The sequence below is a fragment of the Silurus meridionalis genome, chromosome 5 (genome assembly GCF_014805685.1).
Source record: "Silurus meridionalis isolate SWU-2019-XX chromosome 5, ASM1480568v1, whole genome shotgun sequence".
NCBI classification, from domain to species: domain Eukaryota; kingdom Metazoa; phylum Chordata; class Actinopteri; order Siluriformes; family Siluridae; genus Silurus; species Silurus meridionalis.
In genome coordinates, this window is record NC_060888.1 from 24,426,769 (window position 1) to 24,451,917 (window position 25,149).

A 25,149-nucleotide genomic window follows, 5' to 3' on the forward strand; every position below is an offset into this window, starting at 1 on the left:
TCTATCTATCTATCTATCTATCTATCATTCATTCATTCATTCATTCATTTATTGACTGTAGTTATTTTTACTGTGTAATTCGTCACGCATGACCTGTCCTCTTTGGATGTCGTTTCGCCGTGCACGGCACTTCGTTTCCATAGAAACCGCGTGCTCGCGTTCTATAGTGTGTTACCATGTACGTCATCCGGGTAGAAACTTAAACGAAACGCTTTCTATTTTCTAAATGGTAAAACATATTTATATATTTAAAATGCACAAATTAAGACATTTTCTAATGTAATATTTATTTACTGTGCAAAATAGTGTTACTCTAAAGAAGTGCATGGTATAATAAAACACACTGTGTTTCTACCGAGGCGGAAATGGTGGGACACCAAGGACGCTAAGCTGCCCATTAGCCTAACTAGCCTGTGTAGTTTGAACCTCACCTGAAAAAGATGAAAATTCTCTTGACATGAGCTTCGCCTTCTCTTTTTCCTATTCCGAGTCCGAGTTCACTGTCACGGTTTGTAGAACTCCGCTTTAAGTATTTTTCAAACTGTTCTGTGGGTTGCTACGACGCTAGCTAGTTAGCATGCTAATCACTTGAGCTAGCAAGAGCGTATGTGTGTGTGGAGCACTTACATTGTAGCATTATTTACTGTTTACGTGATAAACTGTCTGAATTAAGAAATGACCATTGCGGAAGGTTGTTTAGATGTATGTATGTATGTATTTATGTATGTATGTATGTATGTATGTATGTATGTATCTGTTTGTCTGTCTACCTACCTACCTTCCCAACCATCCATCTATTAGGGTGGGTGTGTGTCTGATTGTCTGTCTATAAAGTTTACTAATTGTACTTCTAATTTGCTGCTTTCAAAGTTTATGATCAGACCTACTATACATGTGACTGGAAATGTCTATATCATAAACTTCATAAAAATTGGTTTTAGTGCCTGATAAACATACAAAGCCTGTCACAAGTCAAGTCAAGAGGCTTTTATTGTAATTTCTACTATACACAGTAGTACACAGTACACAGTAAAAATGAGACAACGTTCCTCCGGAACCCTGGTGCTAAACTAAACAACATAGAGCTACAACACTACACAAGCTTAGAAACACCTAATTGTTTAAGGTTTTTGTTTTTAAGAGACACATGTATGCGCCTTTTATTTATATGCAACAAACTATCATTACATATATATATATATATATATATATATATATATATATATATATATATATATATATAAATGTACAGATGTTTCACTGTATTTCCATTGAAAAATCCCCATTGGAACGAATAACGACTTTACACACCCTTGCAGTTCGTTTCTCCAACCATTCATCTGAAACACTTTGCTATGCCTCATGATTTCTATCCTGCGCTCCAGTTTATCCCAGAGCAGTTCAATAAGATGTAGGAGTGCTGACTAAGCACGCCATTTCACGATGGATAAAACTCCGACTGTTTGCTCTCTAAATAAGGCTTACAGAGCTCGGACGTACGCTTCGGCTCGTTGTCTTGTCGCATGGTGAAGTCGGTTTCAGTTAGCTGCACTCCAGATGGAAACGCATGGTGTTGAAGTATGGAATGATCGCCATGTTGGGTACTTTCACTCGAAATGTCTGCAGCCTTCTTTGCTCCAAAATAACCCCAAGTCATTAAGCTTCCACCTCCATGTTTCACTGTGGAAGTGAGGCAGTCTGCTAACATCTTCTCACCTAACAAGTTCTTCTGTTAGAGCCAAACATGTCTATGGACTCATTTGTCCACAGAACCTTTTGTTCCATCATTAACTGTCCAATTCTTGTGTGTTTTTGCTGCTTGGAATATAAATCTGTCAAAACTACCGTAATTTCCGGACTATTAAACGCACCCAAATACAAGCCGCACCCACTGAATTTTACAAAGATTTTTATTTTGCACATAAATACGCCGCACCTGTCTATAAGCCGCAGTGTCTACACTGAAACTAATGAACTTTACACAGGCTTTAACGAAAGACAGTGTCTGTTACACGGCTTGTATCTAAACAGTAGCCTACCAAGAAAGTCATTGTTCACTGTCTTCCTCCTTCCTTTCACAACAATTTCTCTCTAGAGTTTTTCTTTTGGCATCGTCGTGCGTTTAAAAACCACCATCGGTGAAGCTTTTCTCCCAATGCCGTGCAGCTCAGAACACAGGTGAAGTGTTTTTTTCATGCCCGGTTGTTTTCAGTCCGAGTGAGCGGCAGGTCAAACGTCAGAGGAACATCATCCATATTTATGATGTGGTGCGGCCCGATTCAGTGGGAGCGCATCTGATTTAATATAAAAAATTTCATTGGTTTACCTGAACCCGTTCGGCAATTTCATTGGTCTAATGTTATGGGGCTCAGGTTTTTGTCTTGAAGCTTGTGAAGAAACCGGGAAAACCCCCGGAAAAATCCATAAATTAACCTCTTCGCTTTTTAAGCCGCAGGGTTCAAAGCGTGGGAAAAAAGTAGCGGCTTATAGTACGGAAAATACGGTAGCTTATCAACACACTGTGCTACAGACCACTTTAGGTGATACTTGAAGGTGTGCAAAATGATCCTAGAGATGAATTCTTTATTTGTTGTACAGGAGAATGATGAATGCTCCGGATCTAGAGAAGAACTGGTACTCGATACTTGGTGCGACTCCTCTTGACGAGTTACAAGAGCTAAAACAGAAGTATCAGAGCCTGGTGCTGAAGGTACGGTGTTTTGTCTTAATACTCATTTCAGAAAGATTTTTGAACGAATGTATGATTTCTGATTAGCATTATTATCTGATTATAGCATCAGGAGTCACTTGCATTGAAACCTTATTCACAGGTCACATAAAAGCATCACACAGGAGAAGGCAGAAACACAGCCTATTCAAGTCCAGGTGTTTATTACACTTAAAAGTCTTTGCACACACCTGACCGTTGTGCTCATATGTTCTTGTTGAAGGTAGCATTTCAAAATTGGTCAATGTTTGCTCTTCTAATTGGTAAACCCCTCTTCTTGGAAGGCTTTCCGCTACATTTTGGAGCAAGGCTGTGGGCCGAGATCGCTGATTTTGGATGAAGATGTTGGTATTCCAATGTAATCCAAAGGTGTCGAGGTCAGGTCTCTGTGAATGATGTTGTAAAAACGTCTCCATGGAGCTTGCTTTGTGCACAGGAACAGATTTGGATGTTGTAGTTCCACTGAAGGTAACTTGTTTGGTAAAGGCCACATGTGCATATGATGGTCTAGTGTCTGTTATAACTTAACATCTGGTGCCAATTTTTTCCCATGGTCGGTCAGGTTTCCAGGCAATTAAAACTCGGGAATGGATATCCAGTCACAATTTCTACTGAAAGCGGACTGATTAATCGGTACTGGTAGTTAATTGCTGGAACAATCGGCTTGGACAAAAATCCATACCGATAGTTTTCCGGCTTCTTGTTTGCTGTCATCAGGAGAGCGGCCTCTAGTGGCGAATCGCTAATGCCACGTGCTGTTTGTTTACACGCGAAACGACACGCTGCACGGAGAGCGATATATTATATTTGTTGTTCATAATTGATTAATATATTATTATATTTATTAATTAATATATTCATATTTATTTACATCAACACATTTTCATGATTTTTCGAGTGTTTGTTTTTATCTTGTATATATTTTTAAAACGTTTGGTTGATTATTCGGTTATTTTTAATTACGATCCAACCTAGCTATCGGTAAAGCTAGAGACGAGACGTGGTCTAACCTACCCAGTGGAGGGCGGAGCCGTTTCAGTTTCAGAAAAATATGAGACACCGAGACAACTGAACTCTGTCGACTACTGGCTAGAGTAAGGCATCTTACAAGGCGTGAGATACGTATATATCCTGGCCACGTCCCAATGAATCTCTTCTTTGTTCTGGCACCGAGGTGGTGGAATGAACTTCCCCTAGATGTCCAAACAGCAGAGACCCTGGTTATCTTTAAGCGACGGTTGAAAACCCACCTCTTCCGGAAACACTTAAATGAACTTTGTAGTCTAGTGTACCAGTGTAGATTTATTAATTGCTCGAGATTTAAAGCACTTTTGTACGTCGCTCTGGACACGGCGTCTGCTAAATGCCACAAATGTAAATGTATCATACCGCTTACATGCTGCTAACTTAAAATATTTGTAGTATCATCATCATCATCGTAAGATCGAAACGCCCCGAGTTACAATTATTAAGACTTACGTTTCTTCGATCTTCCTACAGGACTCATAGGAAGTAATTTTCGTAAATGAACTCTATAATATAAGCAAATGCAGGGTTTTAACTGTTGGCACAGAAATTCTTAGGATATGAGAAATGTGAGAGAAAGGCGTACCAAGTTTGGTGTTTTGTTTAGCTTTTTGACACCCTTTTGACCGATTTCTAAATGCCCAGTGAAGTCCATTCAGACAGATGGGAGTGCCGAAAGAGTCACTGTGGAGCAAAACACTATTTATTGTGTCCTCATTAAATATACTAAAGCTTTTCTAGGAATATCAGGACACGTGGTGCACCAAAAAAAATTCCCCCCTCCCTCACTGTGTGTGTATGTGTGTGTGGGTGTGTGTGTTTGTGTTTGTGTTTGTGTGTGTGTGTGTGTGTGTGTGTGTGTGTGTGTGTGTGTGTGTATGTGTGTGGCTGTGTGTATGGTGTGCATACTGTGCATTTGCAGTATTGTCTGTATTGTATAGACTGACATTAGGTGGCAGTAGCGTGATGCTGCTGGCCTTTCCTGTGGCCCCCGAGCATGGCGCGAGTGTGTTCCTCGGCCGCGCGATGATGTATGGGCCGCGTCGGCGAGCGCTCTAAATTGGCCGGGCCTTTATATTGTGCTTCTGCTCTCCAAGCTCCATTAGGCCCAGTAAATGAATATTTTACAACGCGTGCAAAGGGACAGCAATTAAAGCGTGTAACTCCTGTGAGGAAGCAGGGAAGGAGAGAGAGAGAGAGAGAGAGAGAGAGAGAGAGAGAGAGAGGAAAGACAATAAAAGGATGGGAGGGGGAAGATATTGCAGAAGTGACGTTTCTCGTTCAGCACTGTATTTATGGTGAGCACCTGGACTCCGTCAGGTGAAGGTGCGAGAGCAGCCAAGTGGAAAACCAAAAGGGGGGGTGTATATTGACACATCACATGTCTTATATAGAGGAGTATGGAAGCCATTTCTGCCCTGACATATGTTAAACTTTACGCATGAGCGGATAGGAATCTTATTTTCACGGCTCCGTCATGCATAATGGATGTCGATAATGAATATTTTCTTTAACAACTTCCGTTCGATTGCTTTTAATAGTATTTCAGCGTGACATTTCGACATTACGGCAGGCGCCCTTATGCAGATCGACTTAAAATTATCTCATTTATACATCTTGGGCATTTGTGGCTTAAGGGTCTAATCTAAAGGCTTAGAAGTTCAAGACTTTAACCACTGAGCTACAACTATCACTATGACAATAGTCAAGTTTATTTCTATAGCAATTTTCAAAGCAGCTTTACAGAATTTGAGTTAAGGTGAGCGATGTGTGTTTATCCCTGATGAGCAGCCGTGGTGACTGTGGCAAGGAAGAACTCCCTTAGATGTTATGAGGAAGAAACCTCAAGAGGAACCAGACTCAAAAGGAAGCCCATCCTCATTTGGGTGACATCAAGAGTGTGATTATAAATCTTTAAAACAATACAGAACACTGGAGAGTGAGAACTAACATGAGCACTGGAGTGTGTGATTATGAGTAATGTTCTTTCTACAGTCTTATACGGTCATTTGAGGTTATGTATCCAGGAGCTACTGAGCAACTCTTAAAATAGCTCAACATTTGAGATCATCACAGATCCAACACCAGCTTCTCCATGCCAGAGCCTTTAAACACTCAAAGTCGTCCGAATTCTAAACTCTTCATGAGGTGGAATCCAAAGGCGCTGGTACGTCTCTAGATGGTTCGGGATGTTTGCAGGGTCGGCATCTACTAATACTAATCTCATAGACTTTGAGGAGCTTTTACATACTGTACACTAGCGATGCGCATCTCCATAACAGAGGCTGATGCAATTCACATCTCCATGCATAGCCAAAGATACGATACATTAAAGATACATATGACGTAGCTACTGATGCGATACGAGTCGATTGAACACAATGTGATTCAATGCACTGCAGTGCAAAGGTAATCATCTGATGCTATGCATTTCAAGTTTCTATAGCGTTTTCCACAATGTACATTGTGTCAAAGCAGCTTTACAGAATTTAACAATCGAATGATGTGTTAATCCCTGCAATTCACTGTGGTACACTTTTATTTCTTTGGTTCAGACAGACAGCAAATCATACACTTGCTTAAGTGCCTTCTCACTTCTATCGCATGGCCCTTTCACAAACAGGTCCCTGTAGTGCAACCAAAAAAAGATGAAAGTAAACCAGACATTCTTTTCCTGTTCTGTCTGCAGGAAGATGCAGCTCTACCTCTGCCATGTTAATCTATATTTTATGTGACTCTCAGAACACGCCTCGGTCTCCGTAGTGTTGCGATGCTTCATATTAACTTTAGGAGAAGTGGTGCTGAGAGAACGCGCTCGAGAAACGGTTTAGTGAGGAGAAATCCATCTACATAGCCGATATTGGTCACTTTCTAAATAATAATAATCTTTACACCACGGACCAGTTTAATGCCGGACAATATTTTCACGGACCGGCCTTTAAGGTGTGGCGGATAAATACAACAAAATAAAATGATACGACCATAAAAACTGGTATTTTCTAAATTTAATAATAAACGTGAATCCACTGTGTTGTTGTTTGTTCATTTTGCTCGCTTGGGGGTTTGAATTTAGCGGTAATGTATTATGTATTAACGGCCAGAGCAGCCCCTTTTAGAAGGTAGTGGATGGAGGTAAGACATGTGACCGAGGCATCATGACATGCATCAAGAGTGAGTCATAGACAGATGTGGCGGAGAGAATCTGGTAATTTTCCAAAATAAAACATCGTTCAGAATCAGATAATAAATAAAACAGAAATAATGTAAGTTATGTATTCTTTATGTGCGGTCCGGTACCAATTGACCCACGGACCGGTGCCAGTCTGCGGCCCGGGGGTTGGGGACCACTGCTCTATAATATAAATATATAAACCTTACATAGAAATAAATTTTTACCAAAGGCAATATGTTCAAAACGATGCATCGCGATACAAATGGAAACTTGTAAAAGTCTGATACACACTCTTTTTGAAAACCTTGTTGAAAATTTGATCTTACCATCACTACTGTACATACTCTACAGCTTTCTCTCTAGCCACAGACTCATGGCCTGTTCACCCCTGCTGGACAATAAAGCGCCCAGGGAGATGTTTGTGTTTCTGTATCCCTTCTCCTCACCGCAGGGGAATCTCTTGACTGCAGAGAGAGTCGGGAACTCTCAGCCCGAAGACTTCACCTCTTGGCCGAGCGAGCCGAGAGTCATGCTGCTCGTGTTGCTTTGACGCTTCCCACCATCGGTGGCCTTTACCACAGACTGCTTTCCCTCTCAGGATGTATTGTCGTGCCTTTAGTAGGTGTGACACGAACACCGCTGTGGCCGGATAGATGCTTGTTTACTGAACTTCATTCAGAAGTAGCATTTTTTATTTATTTTTTGCCAAGTAACCAAACAGACTGGAGTGGTACAGAGAAGCTGGTTTATCGAAGATATAACGATCAGTGCATTGTATTGTTTATAAATTCGACTTTCAATGAAATCGTTAGCGTTCCAGTTCTCCACTTCCCCATCCAATAGAAAAGAACTCTACCCAGAGGTAGGACATTGGGATTTGGACGCCTAATGCCTTGATGTTGACAAATGAGACCCTTGTGTGTTTTTGTTTTTCTAGTTTTTCCTGTTTTTTTTTGTTTTGTTTTTTATACAGTTTTTTTATTTCATTTTTGTTCTGACTCACCCACAAACTACCAAAACCCAGGGCCTAAATATTTCCTGCCTTTTGGCCTACAGCTTGCTCCAAGTCTCTGATCTCCAGGCATGTTCCCACACCCAGCGTAAGTCAGTGTAATCCTCTCTGCAGGAGTCCCGTGTATCCGAGATCAACAGAATCAAAGGTGCTTATGATCGGACCGTTCTCGTAGCTTTAATTAAGAAGAGCTTGGACTGTGGCGAAGACGGAAACTTTGAACTCGAGACCTGAATTCTGCCGCGTTCAGGGCAGATCTAGTTCAAAAGCAGACTGAATATGGACGGCCGGTGTGTCCCTTTTAGAATCTGACCAGCAGATGTCCAAATTAGTGGACGCTATCAGCATATCGGTGTTGATCGAAGAAGTCCGTAGAGTTTGATTCATCATCAGGTTCATCCTCGTGCATTGATTCCTTGTGTGCGAATGGAGGCGGAGACATCTTGGAAGAGACCACACCCCGTCAGGATAGAAACGATTCATGGTGAAAGTGACAGAACGTTGTGGAGGTGCAGAATAACACAGACACTGATGATTGGTTTAATTCAGCGCTGTCTTGTTTTTTTGGACAACTAATATTAAAATAAAGAAATAAATATGAGGAAAAATGGTCTGGATTTGCTGATATGGTTTAAAGCTGTATAAAGTAGTTTGGTGGTGTGGATCAGTGGGGCAGGTATCGACATGGAAATATCGACTGTCTCTTCACGCCAGAAAGTTTATATCAGTTCATCACTAAATACAGCGTCATGTGGCTGTTGTGATCAGGCCTCTTCTCTTCTCTTCTCTTCTCTTCTCTTCTCTTCTCTTCTCTTCTCTTCTCTTCTCTTCTCTTCTCTTCTCTCTCCTCTCCTCTCCTCTCCTCTTTTGTCGCCTTCTTACTGTTTTCGACTGTATCGCTCTGATCCCTGAGATGGTTTGAAATAGATGTGAGCAGTTGACGGAGGCAGCAGGGAACGAACACACCCCCTCTATTCTCGTTCAGCCACAACGCAGGATCGCTTCTTCACACTTGGCTCTGTGCATCGCTCGTCCATGACGCAGGGAGGAAGTTCAGAATTTGTGTAATAAAGATTGTGAAAACGCTATCAAATACATTACTCAAAAAATGCATTGAAGTAGTGTAGAAAGAAAATCATTTAAATGCAGGGCTGGTCTTAAAATTTTAATTAGTTTTTTTTTTTTTTTTTATTAATTTTTTTTAAAGTAATTGCCTGAAATGATTAGTCGAATTCCTGGTTACTTAAAATGAGAAATATAATTGCGGCAGACAGTAATTGGCCAGTCTGGGACGGATGGTTATTCGAGTCCACCGTAGTTGCCATGCATCATTGTTTGTCTTTGGCAGCAGATCAGCTTCTAAACTACGGCAAACACAAACACGCACACAAGGAACGCTCTGTCTGTCACAGTGTAACTATTGGCCATTTTAATGCCTGGTAAAAAAAAAAAAAAAAAAATCAGTTTGTTATTCTCAACCTCTTCAAAATCTCTCATGAACCTGAAAAATATGACCATCAGGAGAAGACCATGTCCAGAACATACCAGACACTAGATCTCAAAGAACATCTTGATTATCTCCATATTTTTTGGACCTGAATAAACTGTTTAGTTTTTTTTCCTAATTATTTTTGGATTTAGGTTCTAGTCAATCTTATAATGATTCCTCATCTGTTCACAGAGTGAAAGTCCCCAATTGCTCTTATAATAATCTCCACGCTTCTGGGAAGATGTTCCACCAGATTTTTTGGAGATTTGTGCTCGTTCAGTAGCAAGGGTTTTAATAAAGTTACTGATGTAGGTGATGTGAAGAGGCCTGGGGTGCAGTCAATGTTCCAATTCACCCAAAAGGTGTTTAATTGGGTTAAGATTAGAGCTCTTCAGCAGGAGATCTTCCACTCCACCCCATGTAAAGTATATGTTCCTAGAGCTGGCACTGTTTGTGCACTGTCCAGGTTTGGGTCTCACAGTTCAAGTTAAGGGAAAATTTCATTCATCCAAAAAACATCCTAAAAAAACATCCTTGCTGTGTCGCTTGTTGTATAATCCTACTGCTGGTATATATGAGCTTTCAATAAACGAAGTACACAAACCATGTAGTTAAAGTAGAGATACTCTGTGTAAAATATGACTCCAGTAACAATAAAAGTGTACCTCATTTGAGTCAAAGTATTTTCTAGTCGAAAGTATTTGCCTTCAGATGTACTTAAGTATCCAAAGGCTATAATGTTCCTATTATTTTTGTCACATGACCCTTGTTTAATCAACTCAGTTTATGTGAAAAGACTCTAATGTGACTCAGTGCACCAATCTATTTGTTTGACTAATTCATATTTATTAAAATGACCATGAGCCCAAAACCTTCTTTATAACTTAATGAAAATCTTGCAAAAAAAAAGTTAGAGTCTGGAGTTTCTTCCATCATTTATTCCTCTCAAAATGTTCTGCTTGATGTTGAACTGATGCCGAACTGTATGTTGGTGATAAGCAGATACACCAAGCGCCAATCAAAACAGTTCAAAACAGAGCACGCGCCCTGATTGGTGGAGAAATAAAAAGAAAGCGAATGATTTTGCGAAATGTAGTTGAGTAAAAAGGAAGATTTTCACTTTGAAATGTAGTGAAGTTCAAGTAAAAGTCTCCCCCAAACAGAAATACTGCAGTAAAGTACTGATAAAGCAAAACAAAATCTCCTTATTTACAGTAATGAATTACATTTATACTTCGTTACTGTCCACCACTGAGATTAAGGACTGCATAAAGTGATATCAACATCTTTGCATATAAATCTGCAAACAGCATTTTTTATGCTTGTAATTTATCTATTTTAAAATGAGAAATATTTTGTATTTTTAAAGAGATGAGGCTTCTGCTAATGTTTTTCATATGTAGTCGGTGCCAATTGTGTTTCTGTTATAAAGAACAGGACGTTATTGTAATATATTATAATACATACTGCTGGTTAGATGTGTCTTTAAATAATGGTTGCGTGGCCTCTTTTCTCATTGGTAGTTTCATCCAGATAAGCAGAATCCTGGCCTATCAGAAGAGGAGGCGGGGCTGCGACTGCAGAGGTTCATAGAAGTGGACCAGGCCTGGAAGATCCTGAGCAGTGAGGAGAGCAGAAGAGAGTTTGACCTACAGCTGCGTGGTAGGTTCCTTCTGCTTCTGCTGAAACAAGGTCACATGACGTCACCAGCAGCAGCCCAGTGTGCAATCTGAATCTCATAGTTTATTAAAGGAGCTTTTTTTCAGACCAGGAATGGAAATGAATTTCACTTTGGATTGGAGCTTGAGAACCTATTGTAGGGAAAATATAACAAAGTAAGGGTTGTTGGTATGCACTGATGAGGAAATCCTCACTGGGTTGCCAGATTGCTTTATTCCTTTTATGCCACAGTATGTTAATGAAATTATCTCCACTATAACCAGCCATTTCTTCACTTAGTCTACAATTATAAGGGAAAAAAAATGGCCTGAAGACTTGCCCGGTTTGTGACGCTCGAGCCTCCTGATGATCCGCAGCAGAGGGTGGAGTTATGAGTCAGTTGCTCAGAAAGGTCAGACAAGAAAAAACCTGGCTGTTAACTGGGTTGATTCAATTAACATAATTATTCTCCATTAAAGTTTTTCTTCTTCATCTGCAACAATCTAAACGATATTTATTCGATTTCTGTGTATTTCAAACTGACTTTGTGAAACACTGATCGGGAATTCGATATAAAGCTACAGATGAACACCATAAACAAGGTGGGTGTTATGGGAAACATAGCACATTTAAAGATGTGCAGCAGAACATTCGCCCTCGCTCCCACTAGACCAGAGACAGAGAGAGGGAGAGGGAGGGGGAGAAAAAGAGAGAGGAAATGTAGGTCAGGTCTATCACACATGGCCTATTCTTATATGAAGTGATAGGCTGTGTCTCTCCCCACTTGCCTGAGGAAAGAGCTCCCCTAGTCCTCCATTACGAGCTTCAATAAATGTAGGCGCAGGGCCCAGTGCACCGTTATGGGTGGGGGCCGTCTTTAGGGATGGGCATCTAAGTGTCCTATTTTTATTTAAGATATTTAAGATAAAAAAAAAAAAAACACATTATGAAAGCTTTTTATATAATAATATTTAAAATTGTATATCTTATATATAATAGTGTAATATATATTTTGTACTATAGATTATATAATATACAATAAATGAAATAAATAATTAAAGCATATATATATATATATATATATATATATATATATATATATATATATATATATATATATATATATCTCGATCGCAATTAAATATTTGTTTTAATTTTTTCTTTAATTGCTATTAATCACAACTTAATCCTACATTTTTATGTTCCAAATGTCCCTTGAAGTTTTTAACTTTTCAAGTTTTCAATGCTCTAATCAACATGGGCATGGACAAATATGGATGTTTTAATGCAAATGTATGTTTATTATTAGTGAAACCAAACTCAACATAGAGCACGAAGACACAATATACTTATAACTTGTAAAGTAATTATGGGGTTTTAAATGACATCATTAGGATTTAAGACGTGGCGCAAAACAAATGGTTAGTAATTAAAAACTATTTTTCGGTGCAGTACAATGATAATTTATTTTTAAATAAAGAAAGGACGTCGTTAATACATGTGTGTTGCCCTAAAAGTTTTCATTTTGCCTTATTTCTATTTATTTATGTATATTTTTTTAATAAAAATGGTCAAACAGAAAGGCACACTGCATTATTATAAATATATTGTGCCGTAAAAATGAATTTGCGTTAACGCATTAATTTTGACTATATGTGTGTGTGTGTGTGTGTGTGTGTGTGTGTGTGTGTGTGTGTGTGTGTGTGTGTGTGTGTGTGTATTCTGGGGATTCCAGTGTAGTTCAATATGGACAAGGAGATTTAAATCTGTTTTTTTAATAAGGAAACACTTTTACAAATTAAAGTGCAATAGCAAATAAAAGAATACTACAATCTATGACTTGAGTCTAAAGAAAGTTATGCACTTTCACTGTGTGTGTGTGTGTCTATATACACTGTATTGCCAAGAGTATTGGGTCACCTTGTCATAAGTGTGGTATGCGATTTTTCAGCATTGCATTCCACATTTAGTTCCTTTTATTTTAATAATTCCATCCACTCTTCTGGGAAGATGTTCCACTAGATTTTGGAGTGTGCTTATGGATATTTGTGTTCATCAGCCACTATCTATTATGAAAGGCAGGTACTGATGTAGGTGAGGAGACCTGGGGTGCAGTCAGCGTTCACATTCTTTCGAAAGGTGTTCAGTAGGGATGAGATCAGAGCTCTATAGCAGCAAGATCTTCCTCTCCAAAGCATGTAAACCAGATCTTCAAGGAGCTCACTTTGTGCACAGGGGCATTGCCATGCTGGAACAGGTTTGGGTTTTCAAGTTCAAGTAATTGCAAAAATTGATTATAGCGCATCTAAAGACAGATTTGTGGTAACAGTTTGGAAAAGAACCACATGTAGCAGGAAAGGTCAGGAGACCCAATATATATATATAATGAATTTTCTTTTTTATAATAATCAAAAAGGTTTTTATATAAAATATCAATTTTGTTAGTATTATTATCATTATTGCTCTGTCCCACTCTAAGGTATTAGTGTGAAGGTTACAGGTAGTAACTACTCTGATTGAATCTCCTGCAGCTCTGGGACTGCATGATGGATTCGGCTGTAATTAACGCTCAGATTGATCCGAGCTCAAAGCGTGTGCTAATCCGGGCCTAACTGAAGCCTGCAGTGGTTTGCTTCACAGCTAATTGTGAGTAGTTATTGACCAGCAACCGTTTGATCTCAGCTTCAGTGGCTCGAGGAGAAGAGCGCATTGTTGTTCTTTAAGCCTGACACCGATTTCAATGCTAAGAAAATTCATCCGATTTAATATTCATTTAGTCTTGCAAGTAGGACACAGTCATAAATATTTCAACGAGCTGTTCTTTATAGAAGAATATGACAGAACGGGGTATTAGTTATATGCTGATAGAAGGCGTGATGCATTGAAACATGTGATTACGTGTTATTTAATGTCTAGGATTTAACTTTTTTATATATACGTCTGTATAATTGGGGAAATATTTTAAGTCTTTTAAAAATTGTACCAACATTTTCACATCATGCCAGATACCTTTTTTTATTGACGGTATATTTATTAAAATAGAAAATTGTATTCAATTAAGGAATCACAAATTATGATCAGTTATAAAGTGGGACGTTATAGCAAACATAAGCAATGGGTAATAAACTTTAGCTAATGGGTATATAACTTTAGCTCAAATATGAAAGCCTACCAGTTGAAGCTATCACAGTAAACTTGTATAAATGTATTTGTTGAACATCAGTTTTTCAAATGCATTCCTCCTTTGCTGATAATAATGAGTTCCACTCTTCTGGATTTCCACTTTTCACCAGATTTTGGCAATTTTTGATCATTTAGAGGATTCCGCAGTCTTAAAAGTGTAAAATAAATAAAAAGATCAAAATTTTAGGCCTTGAAAAGTCTTAAATTTGGCATTTCTTTAAAACGGGTCTCAATTTTTCTGATGTTCAATGTTTATTTTTTTTTGGTTCGTTTGTTTCCGTGGTTGTTGTAGTTCTTTCGCTAGCCCGAATATAATTGCAACTACAAATGAGACCAATATCCACCAGCCAATCAGCTTTCTGTTAATGGTACAAATCTGTCTTGTACTGTACCACAGACGTAAAACCGATTTTATTTTTCAGCTATGGAGAAGTGCAAGTTTAGCAAAACTGCATTTAGGGCTCGGTTAAGGCCGGCTGCTAACAACGTATTTGTGTGTTTTTGATGATGTGATATACCTCTTAAATTTCATTCTTAATTGTCTTTAAAAGTTCTTAAAAAGTCTTAAATTTGACTCGGTGAAACCTTCAGAAACCCTAATTTAGCTACAAGAACATTAGTGAGATCAGACACTGCTGATGCACAGATGTTTATTCCAAAGGTGTTCAGTGGAGATGTGAAGGTCAGGGCTTTGCGGTGGACACTACAGTTGTTCCACTTTCTTACCTTTACATACCATCGTCTTCATGAAGCTCACTTTGTGCTTGGGGGCATCATCATGCTGCAACAGATTTGGGTCTTGTATGCTAAGTGAAATTGTAGAGTTACAGCACATACACGCTTCAGGCGTAACATTATGGCATTATAACATTATGAGCGGTGAGTTGAATAGCACTGATGATCTCTTCATCATGGCACCTGTTACTGGGTGCATATATTTATTAAGCAGCAAGTGAACATTTTGTCCTCAAAGTTGATGTTAGAAGCAGGAAAAATGGGCGAACGTAAGGATTTGAGCGAGTTTGACAAAATTGTGACGTCTAGACGACTGGGTCAGAGCATCTCCAAAACTGAAGCTCTTGTGGGATGTTCCTGGTATGCAGTAATCAGTTTCTATTAAAAGCAGTCCAAGGAAGGAACAGTGGTGAAGCGGTGACATTGGCCTCCGAGGCTCATTGATGCACATGGGGAGCGAAGGCTGGTCCAACAGACGAGCTCCTGTAGCTCACATTGCTGAAGAAGTAAATGCTGTTAATGCTCCATTAGTCACCAATGTTATGCTCGATTGGTGGTCATAATGTTCTGCCTATATACAGTATATACAATTGTGTGCACAGAACTATATATCAGTGTGATGGTAAGGAGTCCACTTACTTTTGGCTAAATAGCGTATTCTTAGAATCAAAATCAGAATACTTTATTGTTCCCACAGGGAATTTGTTGGGTTGCAGTTGCTCACAGTACAATGAAAGTAAAGGTTAAGTAAAGATTAAAGTCAAATAAAATATACGAAATTTTAGATAATCTTTACATAGTAAGTTATATATTTAGTTTAGATGCTGTACAATGAATGAATTTCCAATTTTATTGACATGCTGCATGACATGTGTAGCAGCAGAAAAAGTCACTACAATGATACAATGCAAGTTATTGCACATGTAACAATTATTACTATTATTATTATTATTGCACTGAAATGATTGCACATAACTGCCCAAGATATTAATATTATACTTATTTTGATATTAATATGATACAGAAATTTTGTACTGCAAGGCCTGTTTGTTTCTTTGTTATCGTTTGTGCGCTCGTGTTTGGTTTGTGTTTAGTCGAAACAGTTTGCTCGGCCAGCACCCTTCTTTTTTCTTTTTTTATCTCAGGCTCTTGCGCACTCATTCTTCGTAATGACTAATCGTTTTAGCTGTCAGCATCATCTCACCGCTAAATAAACACTAGCTGTGACAGCACTGCTCTTCGGACCCATTTCTTATGATCGCTCTCATCCAGAACCAGAACTCGGTGACCCGCGTGGACCCACGCCGACAACGCTGTACCATCAAACCTCTTATTGGAGTTTAATGGTCTCTCTCTCTCTCTCTCTCTCTCTCTCTCTCTCTCTCTCTCTCTCTCTCTCTCGCTCTCTCTCGCTCTCTCTTGTCCACAGATCTGTCACAATTAGTTTAGAAATGTTCCTTGATTGATGCCACCTAGTGTACCGAAGATGTACTGCATTGTCATTTACTCTGATGACACATTTTTTAAGCGTATTTTTGTGTGTTGACCAATCAACTGCTTTTGTGTGGATACTAGTGATGTGCATCTCCATAACTGAGGCTAATGATAACCCTAGATTCCCATCTCGATTTATAGCCTACGATACATACATACTTACATACATGCGATTCACCCCTCTTACAAAGCAGTGAGATCCTATTTTGCTTCGATTTAACGCAACGCAATTCAATGCAATTCCATTGAATGGAAACAATATGATGCTTCGCAATTCAGGATAGACAGATAGTTAATTCTACCGCATGGCCCTTTCACAAACATGCCCTTGTAGTGCACAAAGAAAAATTATAATATAAAACCAGACGTACTTTTCCTGTTCTGACTAAAGTAAAACGCAGCTCTACCTCTGCCATATTAATCTGAATTCTATGCGACGCTCAGTACACGCCTGGGTCTCCGTAGTGTTGCGATAAGTCACATTCACGTAGCAGCAGCGGTGAAAGAAATAATAAAAGTAGAACACATGTACTAATAATCAGATATAAATAAATCCGTTTTAACGAAAGCAAATATGTAAAAAAAAAAAAATGATACTTAGTGATACAAATGCTAACTTGTATCCGATGCACACTTTTATTTTTATCGATGCATCACATCGCAGCACCTTTTATACCGATGCACAGATGCGAATTGCTGAATCTTACCATCCCTCATGGATTCAGTATCAATTCTGTTGAGCTGAAAAGTTGAGGGAGGGTTAGAGTTCGCCCTGATGTTCTTTTAAATTATAACGTTTGTAAACCGAAAGATTATTCTTGCTAGGGTTTTTTTCAATAGCTAATTTATTAAAATAATAAACATAGTGCTTGTTTAGCTCTTTGCTGACACTATCTACAGACTAAGCTAGCGAGATGACGCAAGCCAACCACCAAAAACAACGTAAACCTCCACAAGTACTGTTTTTCCTAATTATCCATTTTTACTGTTTAAAATATTTGTTGATTTTGCAATTCTGATTGGCTAGAAGGTGTTGATTTATTTTGTATACCAGAAGCTCTGTTTACTTTAAGCCATAGGTTCATAGCAGTAAGCGTTCCCATAGTAACAGCTAATTCACAAAGGCTCGTATGTGAGTAAAAATTCATCATTTAATATGCTGTTTGAATTCTTTGTAATGTTGATATGGGAGGCATCTCCAGTGTCAGCACTTTGTAAAGCTTTTGTTTTTGCTTTTCTGGTGGGGTTTGTTTGGATGATCTGAAACTGGGAGACCCAAACTTGACCATGCCCCTGTGCACAAAGCCAGCTCCATGAACATAATGTTCACCTGGGTTCGAGTTGGAAGGTCTTGAGTGGCCTGCTTTAGAGCTATAAACCCCATTAAACACCTTTGGGATGAATGTGAACGCTGACTGGAGCCCCAGGCCTCCTCACCTCACCCACATCAGTACCTGATTTTACTAACACCCTTGTGGCTGAATGAGTGCAAATCTCCAAAAGAAATCTAGTGGAACATCTTCCCAGAAGAGTGGCTGTTATTATAAGAGAAAATTTGGAATGGGATGTTCAAAAAGAAGGACATACCAATTTTAAGGTCGGGTGTCCACAAACCTTTGTGGATAAACGATAGATGGATGGATGGATGGATGGATAGATAGATGGAATTCTTGTGTGATTAAAGACATTCGCAAAACAGCATTTAGACAGAGTTATATGCAGTTTGCACATTGTCTGTACATTCAATAAATATGCTGTTGTATAATAACTAAAACATTCGAACCTTCAGCAAATTGCTGTGAGGAAAAGTGCAATGAAATGAACTATAACTCCACCGTAAGTTTGGCTATATCACACCATCACGTCAGAGAAATTTCCTCATAACATCTGGCCCCAAAGGGTTTGTTTACTTCATAATGGCACTTCTAGCCAAACCCCCAGAAATATCTCGGAATAGCGCGATTGTTTGACGACAAATATTCGCAAGTATCGGCGCCAACATATCTTGTAGCACCCGCCAGAGTGACTAAAACGTGTCCTGCTGGAAAGGAAGTGAAAAAGTTGATACAAGTTCATTCAGACATTGAGATTGTGAGCTTTTGTTTGGAAAAATGCCCGACCTCGATCCTGCCTTGATCCATACATTCATCATTACACTCTTCATATATCCGCGGTGATAAATATGCACGGTGCCTTGACGGCTTAACGAGTACGTTTCACTAATTCGAGCGCCGTACACGTGAAATACATTTCCGTCGAGCCTTTTGTTCGACACGTTTTTTTATGGGGTTTTTTTTTATATCTGCACCTTCCAACCATTTTTTTTTTGACGACCCGGGAATTAATGGTGCAAATTTCTTTGCCGTATTTTAAAAATGAGATGCAGCCCAAACTGTAATGGCGCGCTCAGGGCACTCTCCGGGCTAATTAAAGGCAAACATGTTGAAAAGTGGCACAGGACGTGCTAATTACCGTTCTCTCACAACGGCTGAGGGTTTTTTTTTCTTTCTTCCCAGGACGTGTTACATCTCAGGATTTCGTTCTTTCTCGTTTTTTTTTTCTTTTTTTATGGCTCCTGTGACAATTAATTGTCATGTTTCATATTTTCATATTCAAGACACTATCTTTCACACCATTAATATATATTCAGATTTTGTGACAGCTCTTTTTTTTTTATTGGTGGAGCCTCCAGGGATTCTGTTGGTGCTTTTGGTTCGGTCCTGTGGCCTTTTTTTTCCTTCTCTTTCTTCTCTTTGTTTTGGGTGTTTGAATGACACAGGCATGGGAGATATGTTCCTCTAATGCTTTTCACTGCAAAATGTCATAAACTTTTGAGGAACTCTGGGATTTTAAAAGAAGAACTATGCAGTTCCTTTGGTCACTCGTTTCTTCTCAGATCAGAAAGGAAATTCTCAAAACTACTCGTTCAATTTTGCACATCATGCGAACAAATTGCGAATGCTTTGGTACATTTCATTTAATGGTTGTTTATGTGATTGGTGAGATGTTCCATTAGATTTTCTGAAGATTTGTTCTCATTCAGACACAAGGGTGTTAGTCAAGTCAAGTAGGTGAGGTAAGGAGGCCTGGGGTGCAGTCGGCATCCCAATTCATCCCAATATGGTTGGTGCTTTAAAGCAGGAGATCTTCCACTCCAACCCATTCAAAGCATATCTTCATGGAGCTGGCTTTGTGCACATTGTCATGCTGGAACAGGTTTGGGTCAGGAGAAGGGAAACTTTCATGCTACTGCATGCTACAATTGTGTGCCTTCAGCTTTACGATTACAGTCTGGGAAACAACCACATGGCTGGGAAAGTCAGTTGTCCCAATACTTTTCTCCATATAGTGTATATTATACTGTTTTTATTTAAATAGTATTAACCTTTAAAACATGTAGGCATCAGTTCTTTGCTTGACTCATTGAATTAAAAATAATTAAACCTGTTGTGAATGTTAAATTTCTATTACAATCTTTTGTTTTTGTAAATGTGTCTCGAACTGATGAATTGCGTAGATGCGATTGGCGAGAGACGAATTTCTGAAAATGAATGAGCAACCAGGAAATGAATAAACACCAGTACAGTGCAGTAAAAGTGCGAATCCTGTCTGGTCTCTTGCAATCAATATCCCACTTACACTAATGTGTACATTTGTGCTGTTAGAATTCATAGACGCCATACACAAGAAATTCAGCCTTGTGCATTTTCAGTCTTTGCGATCCAAACCGCAGTTTACATCAGGGAACACTGAAACCGTGCGACGTCATAAATGACAACATGACAAAACATTTTGACGATCTTGTTGGTGAACAACGACAATAGGAAGTAAAATGGCAGTTGACACAAATCCTACAGGCTTTTGCAAGTAATCCGTCGTGTTGCGCCGTTTGTACTAATTGTTCCGAGAAATGCACCTACTGGTTTGCAAATATTAAGAATGATTAGAGAAATGCTCCAAAGCAACTGTAAGCCATCAGGTCGCTTTCTTTTCTATTAAAATGATATCTGCAGACGTTTTTGTGCTCTCAAGCTTTAATTAGCAGACTGAGTTCTAGGAAAGGTTCAGGCCTATAATCGTGTGTTTGTGTGTGTGTTTGTGTGTAGCATATGAACTGAAACAAAGCTGGCCGCTGGACGCCTGCATTACGCTGGAGGACATGAACTGGGACAGCGGTGAGTAAAACTACATGAGAAATGTGAAATATATATGCTGTACAAACAGCATCCACTGTTCTGGGAAGATGTTCCACTAGATTCTGTGGAGATTTGCGCTCATTCATCCACAAGAGTGTTAGTAAAGTCAGGTACTGATGTAGGTGAGGTGAGGAGGCCTCGGGTGCAATCAGTTCATCCTGAAGCTGTTCAATAGGGTTCATAGGTCTATAGCAAGACCACAAGATCTCCAAACCATGTAAACCAGATCTTTATTCAGATTGGTTTTTCATGCTGGAACAGGTTTTAAGTCTCCCAGTTAACGTTCATCCAAAGACGTCCCATACAAGTGTGTGCCTCCAATTTGGTGGTAACAGTTTGGGAAAGAACCGCACATGGCTGGAAACGTCAAGTGTTCCAATACTTTTGTCCATCTAGTGTAATGGTTATCATTTTTAACAATAAAAGATACAGTACAGAATCTAATGGCAAACAGTAGCGTTTTGTTAAAGTGTTCAAGCCGAGATCAGGTAGCTCAGGTCTGCACTGCTCCCTGGAACATCCCAAAGCCTTGACCAGACCAAAGGAAACCAAGAGTATCCAGTTAACCATACTGCTGATATCCGGCTATCAGATATGAAGCTTGTTGGAGAAATGGAGATTAAGATAGCTACGATTTAAGTGCTTCCAAGGTTTATATATCTGGCTATCAGATTATTATGGAGGTATAGTGGTGCTATAAGCACTTGAGTATTGCTTGTTGTAATAATATTATTCATGATTATGTATCCTCAATGAGTTTATTTACTTTTATAATGTGAATGTTGGTGATCAAACATTGAGTATTCAAATCAACTCGGTTTTATTAGCGCTTTTCACAATCGACATTGTCTCAAAGCAGCTTTACAGAATGTAAGAATTATAGCAAACTTCACTTCTTTTTAAATTGATGTGTATTTAACCCCTGGTGCAACTGTGATAAGGAAAAACTCCCTTGGATGGAATGAGGAAGAAACCCTGAGAGAAACCAGACTCAAAAGATGAACCCATCTTAATCTGGGTGATTTTATAGATCATTAAAACATTACAAACACCGGAGAGTGACAAATGTCATGAGCACAGGAGTGTGTGATTATGAGTAATGATCTTTCTACGGTCTTATACAGTCAGGTGGAGTCGTGGAACCAGGAGCTCCCGAGCAACTCGTACTGTAAATTAGCTCAACATCTGAGATCATTATGGATTCTACACTAACAACGAGTCCGAAATCAGAATCGAAAGTAAATTTGAATCAGAGGCGTCATGAAGCTTTCGGTTTATCTCGTTCTCCTCCTTTGGTAGCAATTTGGTAACGATTTTGCTTTGAAAACAGCGCTAAAGGACAGTTGTATAGCAGTTTTTTCGAGAACGTGTTTCACATACTGAAAAACCCAAATGGATACATCGGTAAATTTTCCAATTTAAAATCGTTTGGTTTTATTTAGTTGTTAATATTGTTTCAATTCCTTTGCATAAATTTCTTATAGATATTTCATTTATAAGCATTTCATTGGCAGGCTGTTTGAAATTAGTTAATGTATAAATATTTACTTCCTTTACTGTATGAACATTTTGGACTGAAAAGTCCAAATATAGTGAACATTTTTGTTTTCATCATGACAATAAAGGAAGTAAACATCCCACATTGGGTAAACGTGCCTGACTATTAAACACCATACAGCGTAGGAACTGTTATGTTTACTAACATAACACTATTCTGGTTACACCATTAAAACACCTATTCATTATATATATTTTTATATATGAGTGCACATCGAGGGCCTATTTCCACTGGAGCTCTATACCAGATAAGAAAGTGCTCTCGGCAGACCCGAGCTTCACATTGACATTGAATTTGGCACCCTTCGAAGACTGCAGCACTCTAATCGATATCTCACCTCCGTTTCAGAGAATGAGTGTTACTCGTACAGCTGCCGCTGTGGTGGCGAGTTTCTCCTGGAGAAGGAGGACGCAGAGGGTGACGAGGGCGCCGCCGTCGTGTGCTGCGACACGTGTTCCCTCAGCATCGAAGTGAAGAGAGCTACATGATGTAAGCGAAGGAATTCTTTTTTTCCTCGACGCAGTGAACTCGTCAACCTGGTGTTTCAGTGTCGCTCTTTAATCAGAGCTCATTATCCGATACGCGAATGTAGCGCTGAGTGATAGATTTTGTCAAATTTTATACAATTGTGTTAGTTTAAATTATTATTGAGAATAGCTATTGATATAGTAATAATCTGGTGCTTATAAATGTAAACATTTTGTGGTGAATATTCACACAAAGCCTACAGTAAAAATATATATATAGTATATAAATATAATAGTATATTTAAAAAAAATCTATTTTGTACACTTTCATTATAATTCAGTTTCTTGGTGCTTCTAACAATAGACAGTGTCTCGAAGCAACTTTACAGAGATAAAGAGATTTATAAAGTTGTATAAAAGAATGTAAACGTTTAGTGCCTATAATTTTGTTCCTTATCATTTTCAGAGTATTTATGATTCTTTTTGTTTTTATTTTTTTATACTTTATTAAATTGTTACATATATTGTTGTTTTTTCACATATCCCAGTGATGTAGGAAGCTGGGGTCAAGTGCGCAGAGTCGGCCACGTTACCGGAGCACAGAGGGTTAAGGGCCTTGTTAAGGACCCCAAAAGTGGCAACTTTGCAATACTGGGGCTTGAACCCACATCCTACTGATCAGTAACCCAGAGCTTTAACCACTGAGATACCACCTCCCTGTCTTTATCCCTAATGAGCGAGCCAGTTGTGACTGAAACCTTGAAAGAAACCAGACTCCTCATCCTCATCAGTGTGGCACTGAATGCCATTACAGTTCCATCGTTGTTGAGGTGTACTGTTCAGTATTAAGTGCTTAGATGCAGAACCGTTCATGATCCTGAGCCATTGTAGTTGACTGGTAATATCAATTACAGTCCAAATCCATCCTCAAAGTTCATAACTTTATCGATCTTTAGATCTTTTTTACTGTAATTTTAAAATTCGGTCACATCTCCTGAAACCCAAGGCAACCCCCCATCCAGAAATTATTTCAATAATTACATTCACTTAAATTTAAGGACATTTTATATTTACATTTTTTTGATGAGTCGACACTTCAGTTCTCATGTATTTCTAGCTACTCTGTTAGGAATTGGGTCATGTTATTCTCTTTTCTAACAGCCCTCTGGTTATTTTCTCCAAGCTCTTTATGCCTTCACCCAGCTGTGTACTTACGTAGCTCAACAACCCTTTTTAACTTTACTTGTAAATAAATACGTTTTGGAACGAAGTCACAAACTGTCTCAGCATTTTGTTTGCAGAAGCAATTTGGATTTGTTTTGTTTGGTCTTTTCTTTCAATTTTTCCTCCTCATAATATTCAAGGGGATCCGTGGAGTTTGAAGGAACAAGGTCACGGGTTGATTAAGACTTCAAACGCAGTCATTAGGCTGTTCGGTAAAAATCTGTCCTCTCGCAGAAAAAGCGGCTTGAGCAGAATAAAAAACTGCTTTTCATCAGCGTCCCCTCCTGAAGCCGGACCTGCCAGTGGGCCTGCAGCGGACCGAACCCTAATCCATACTGACATCAATTAGGGATAATCTCATCACTTTTAGAGAGTGGGCTTGTCAAAGCTCTAATTAAGTATGCTGTCCACCCAACACCCCCAACCCCAACATCCCAACATCCCCCTTTGCCCGATACATGTACGTAGAACAAATAGCAAGCCAGTGACTGACATGTTTGTAGTATATTTGTGAAAATCTCAGCTTTTCATTGGGCCTTGCTATTAATATGTAGGTGAAATAATTATACAGTATTTCTTTATTATATTGCCTGAAATGTTTGATTCACAGACGAATGTGCAAGCTTTCGATCAAGACTCGGGTGCGAGGTGATACAAAGAACCACCGGCGTGAGGAACTCGAGAACGTTCTGTCAGCACTTAGTAGAGCTGGTGCAAATGGGTTTCCCAAAGACAAAAAACAAGATTATAATTAAATTTTTAGCATCTTTCCATTATATCGGAGAATATTTGCATTGTTGTTGAATCCAAGGTTCACCAATAGACACACAGAAGTGAGATTAGGTCTGATTTCTTTCTAGACCAAACTGTAGCCTCGTGGAGCGTCAAATTCTGGGTTCACACTGCACGCTTTTTACAGTCCTTTGTTCCATGTCACACAGTAGGATCTCAGTTGTCATAATGTCAGACTGTACGACAGTCAAAAATTGACGCACACAGAAAATACCCGTCTGAAGTTTTCCGTCAATCTGTGACACGTTCAAAGCGATGTTTTCTCATTAATGTTATCTAGCGGCAAATTAAAACAACCTGTAGCGTTAATTTGGTTCATGACATGTCTTGATAATAATAATAAATTTAATAAATTTAATAAATAAAAAAAAGTCATGTAAACTCTCCTTATTCCTCTGTAACTTAATACATTTC

At 38.9% G+C, this 25,149-nt stretch overlaps 1 protein-coding gene across 2 annotated transcripts; it reads left to right on the forward strand.

Moving 5' to 3' along the window:
* The first annotated feature begins 264 nt into the window (after positions 1–264).
* dnajc24 (DnaJ (Hsp40) homolog, subfamily C, member 24) lies at positions 265–23,989 on the forward strand. 2 transcript variants are annotated; one of them, XM_046850314.1, is made up of 6 exons: positions 352–508; positions 2,599–2,710; positions 10,951–11,089; positions 20,605–20,673; positions 22,601–22,741; positions 23,268–23,989. In XM_046850314.1, the coding sequence occupies exons 2-5, from the start codon at positions 2,603–2,605 to the stop codon at positions 22,738–22,740; spliced, it is 456 nt and encodes a 151-aa protein (XP_046706270.1). In that variant the 5' UTR covers positions 352–508; positions 2,599–2,602; the 3' UTR covers position 22,741; positions 23,268–23,989. The 2 variants fall into 2 exon arrangements, with proteins under 2 accessions (XP_046706271.1, XP_046706270.1); XM_046850315.1 differs by lacking the exon at positions 2,599–2,710 and having other exon boundaries at positions 265–508.
* Positions 23,990–25,149: the final 1,160 nt, after the last annotated feature.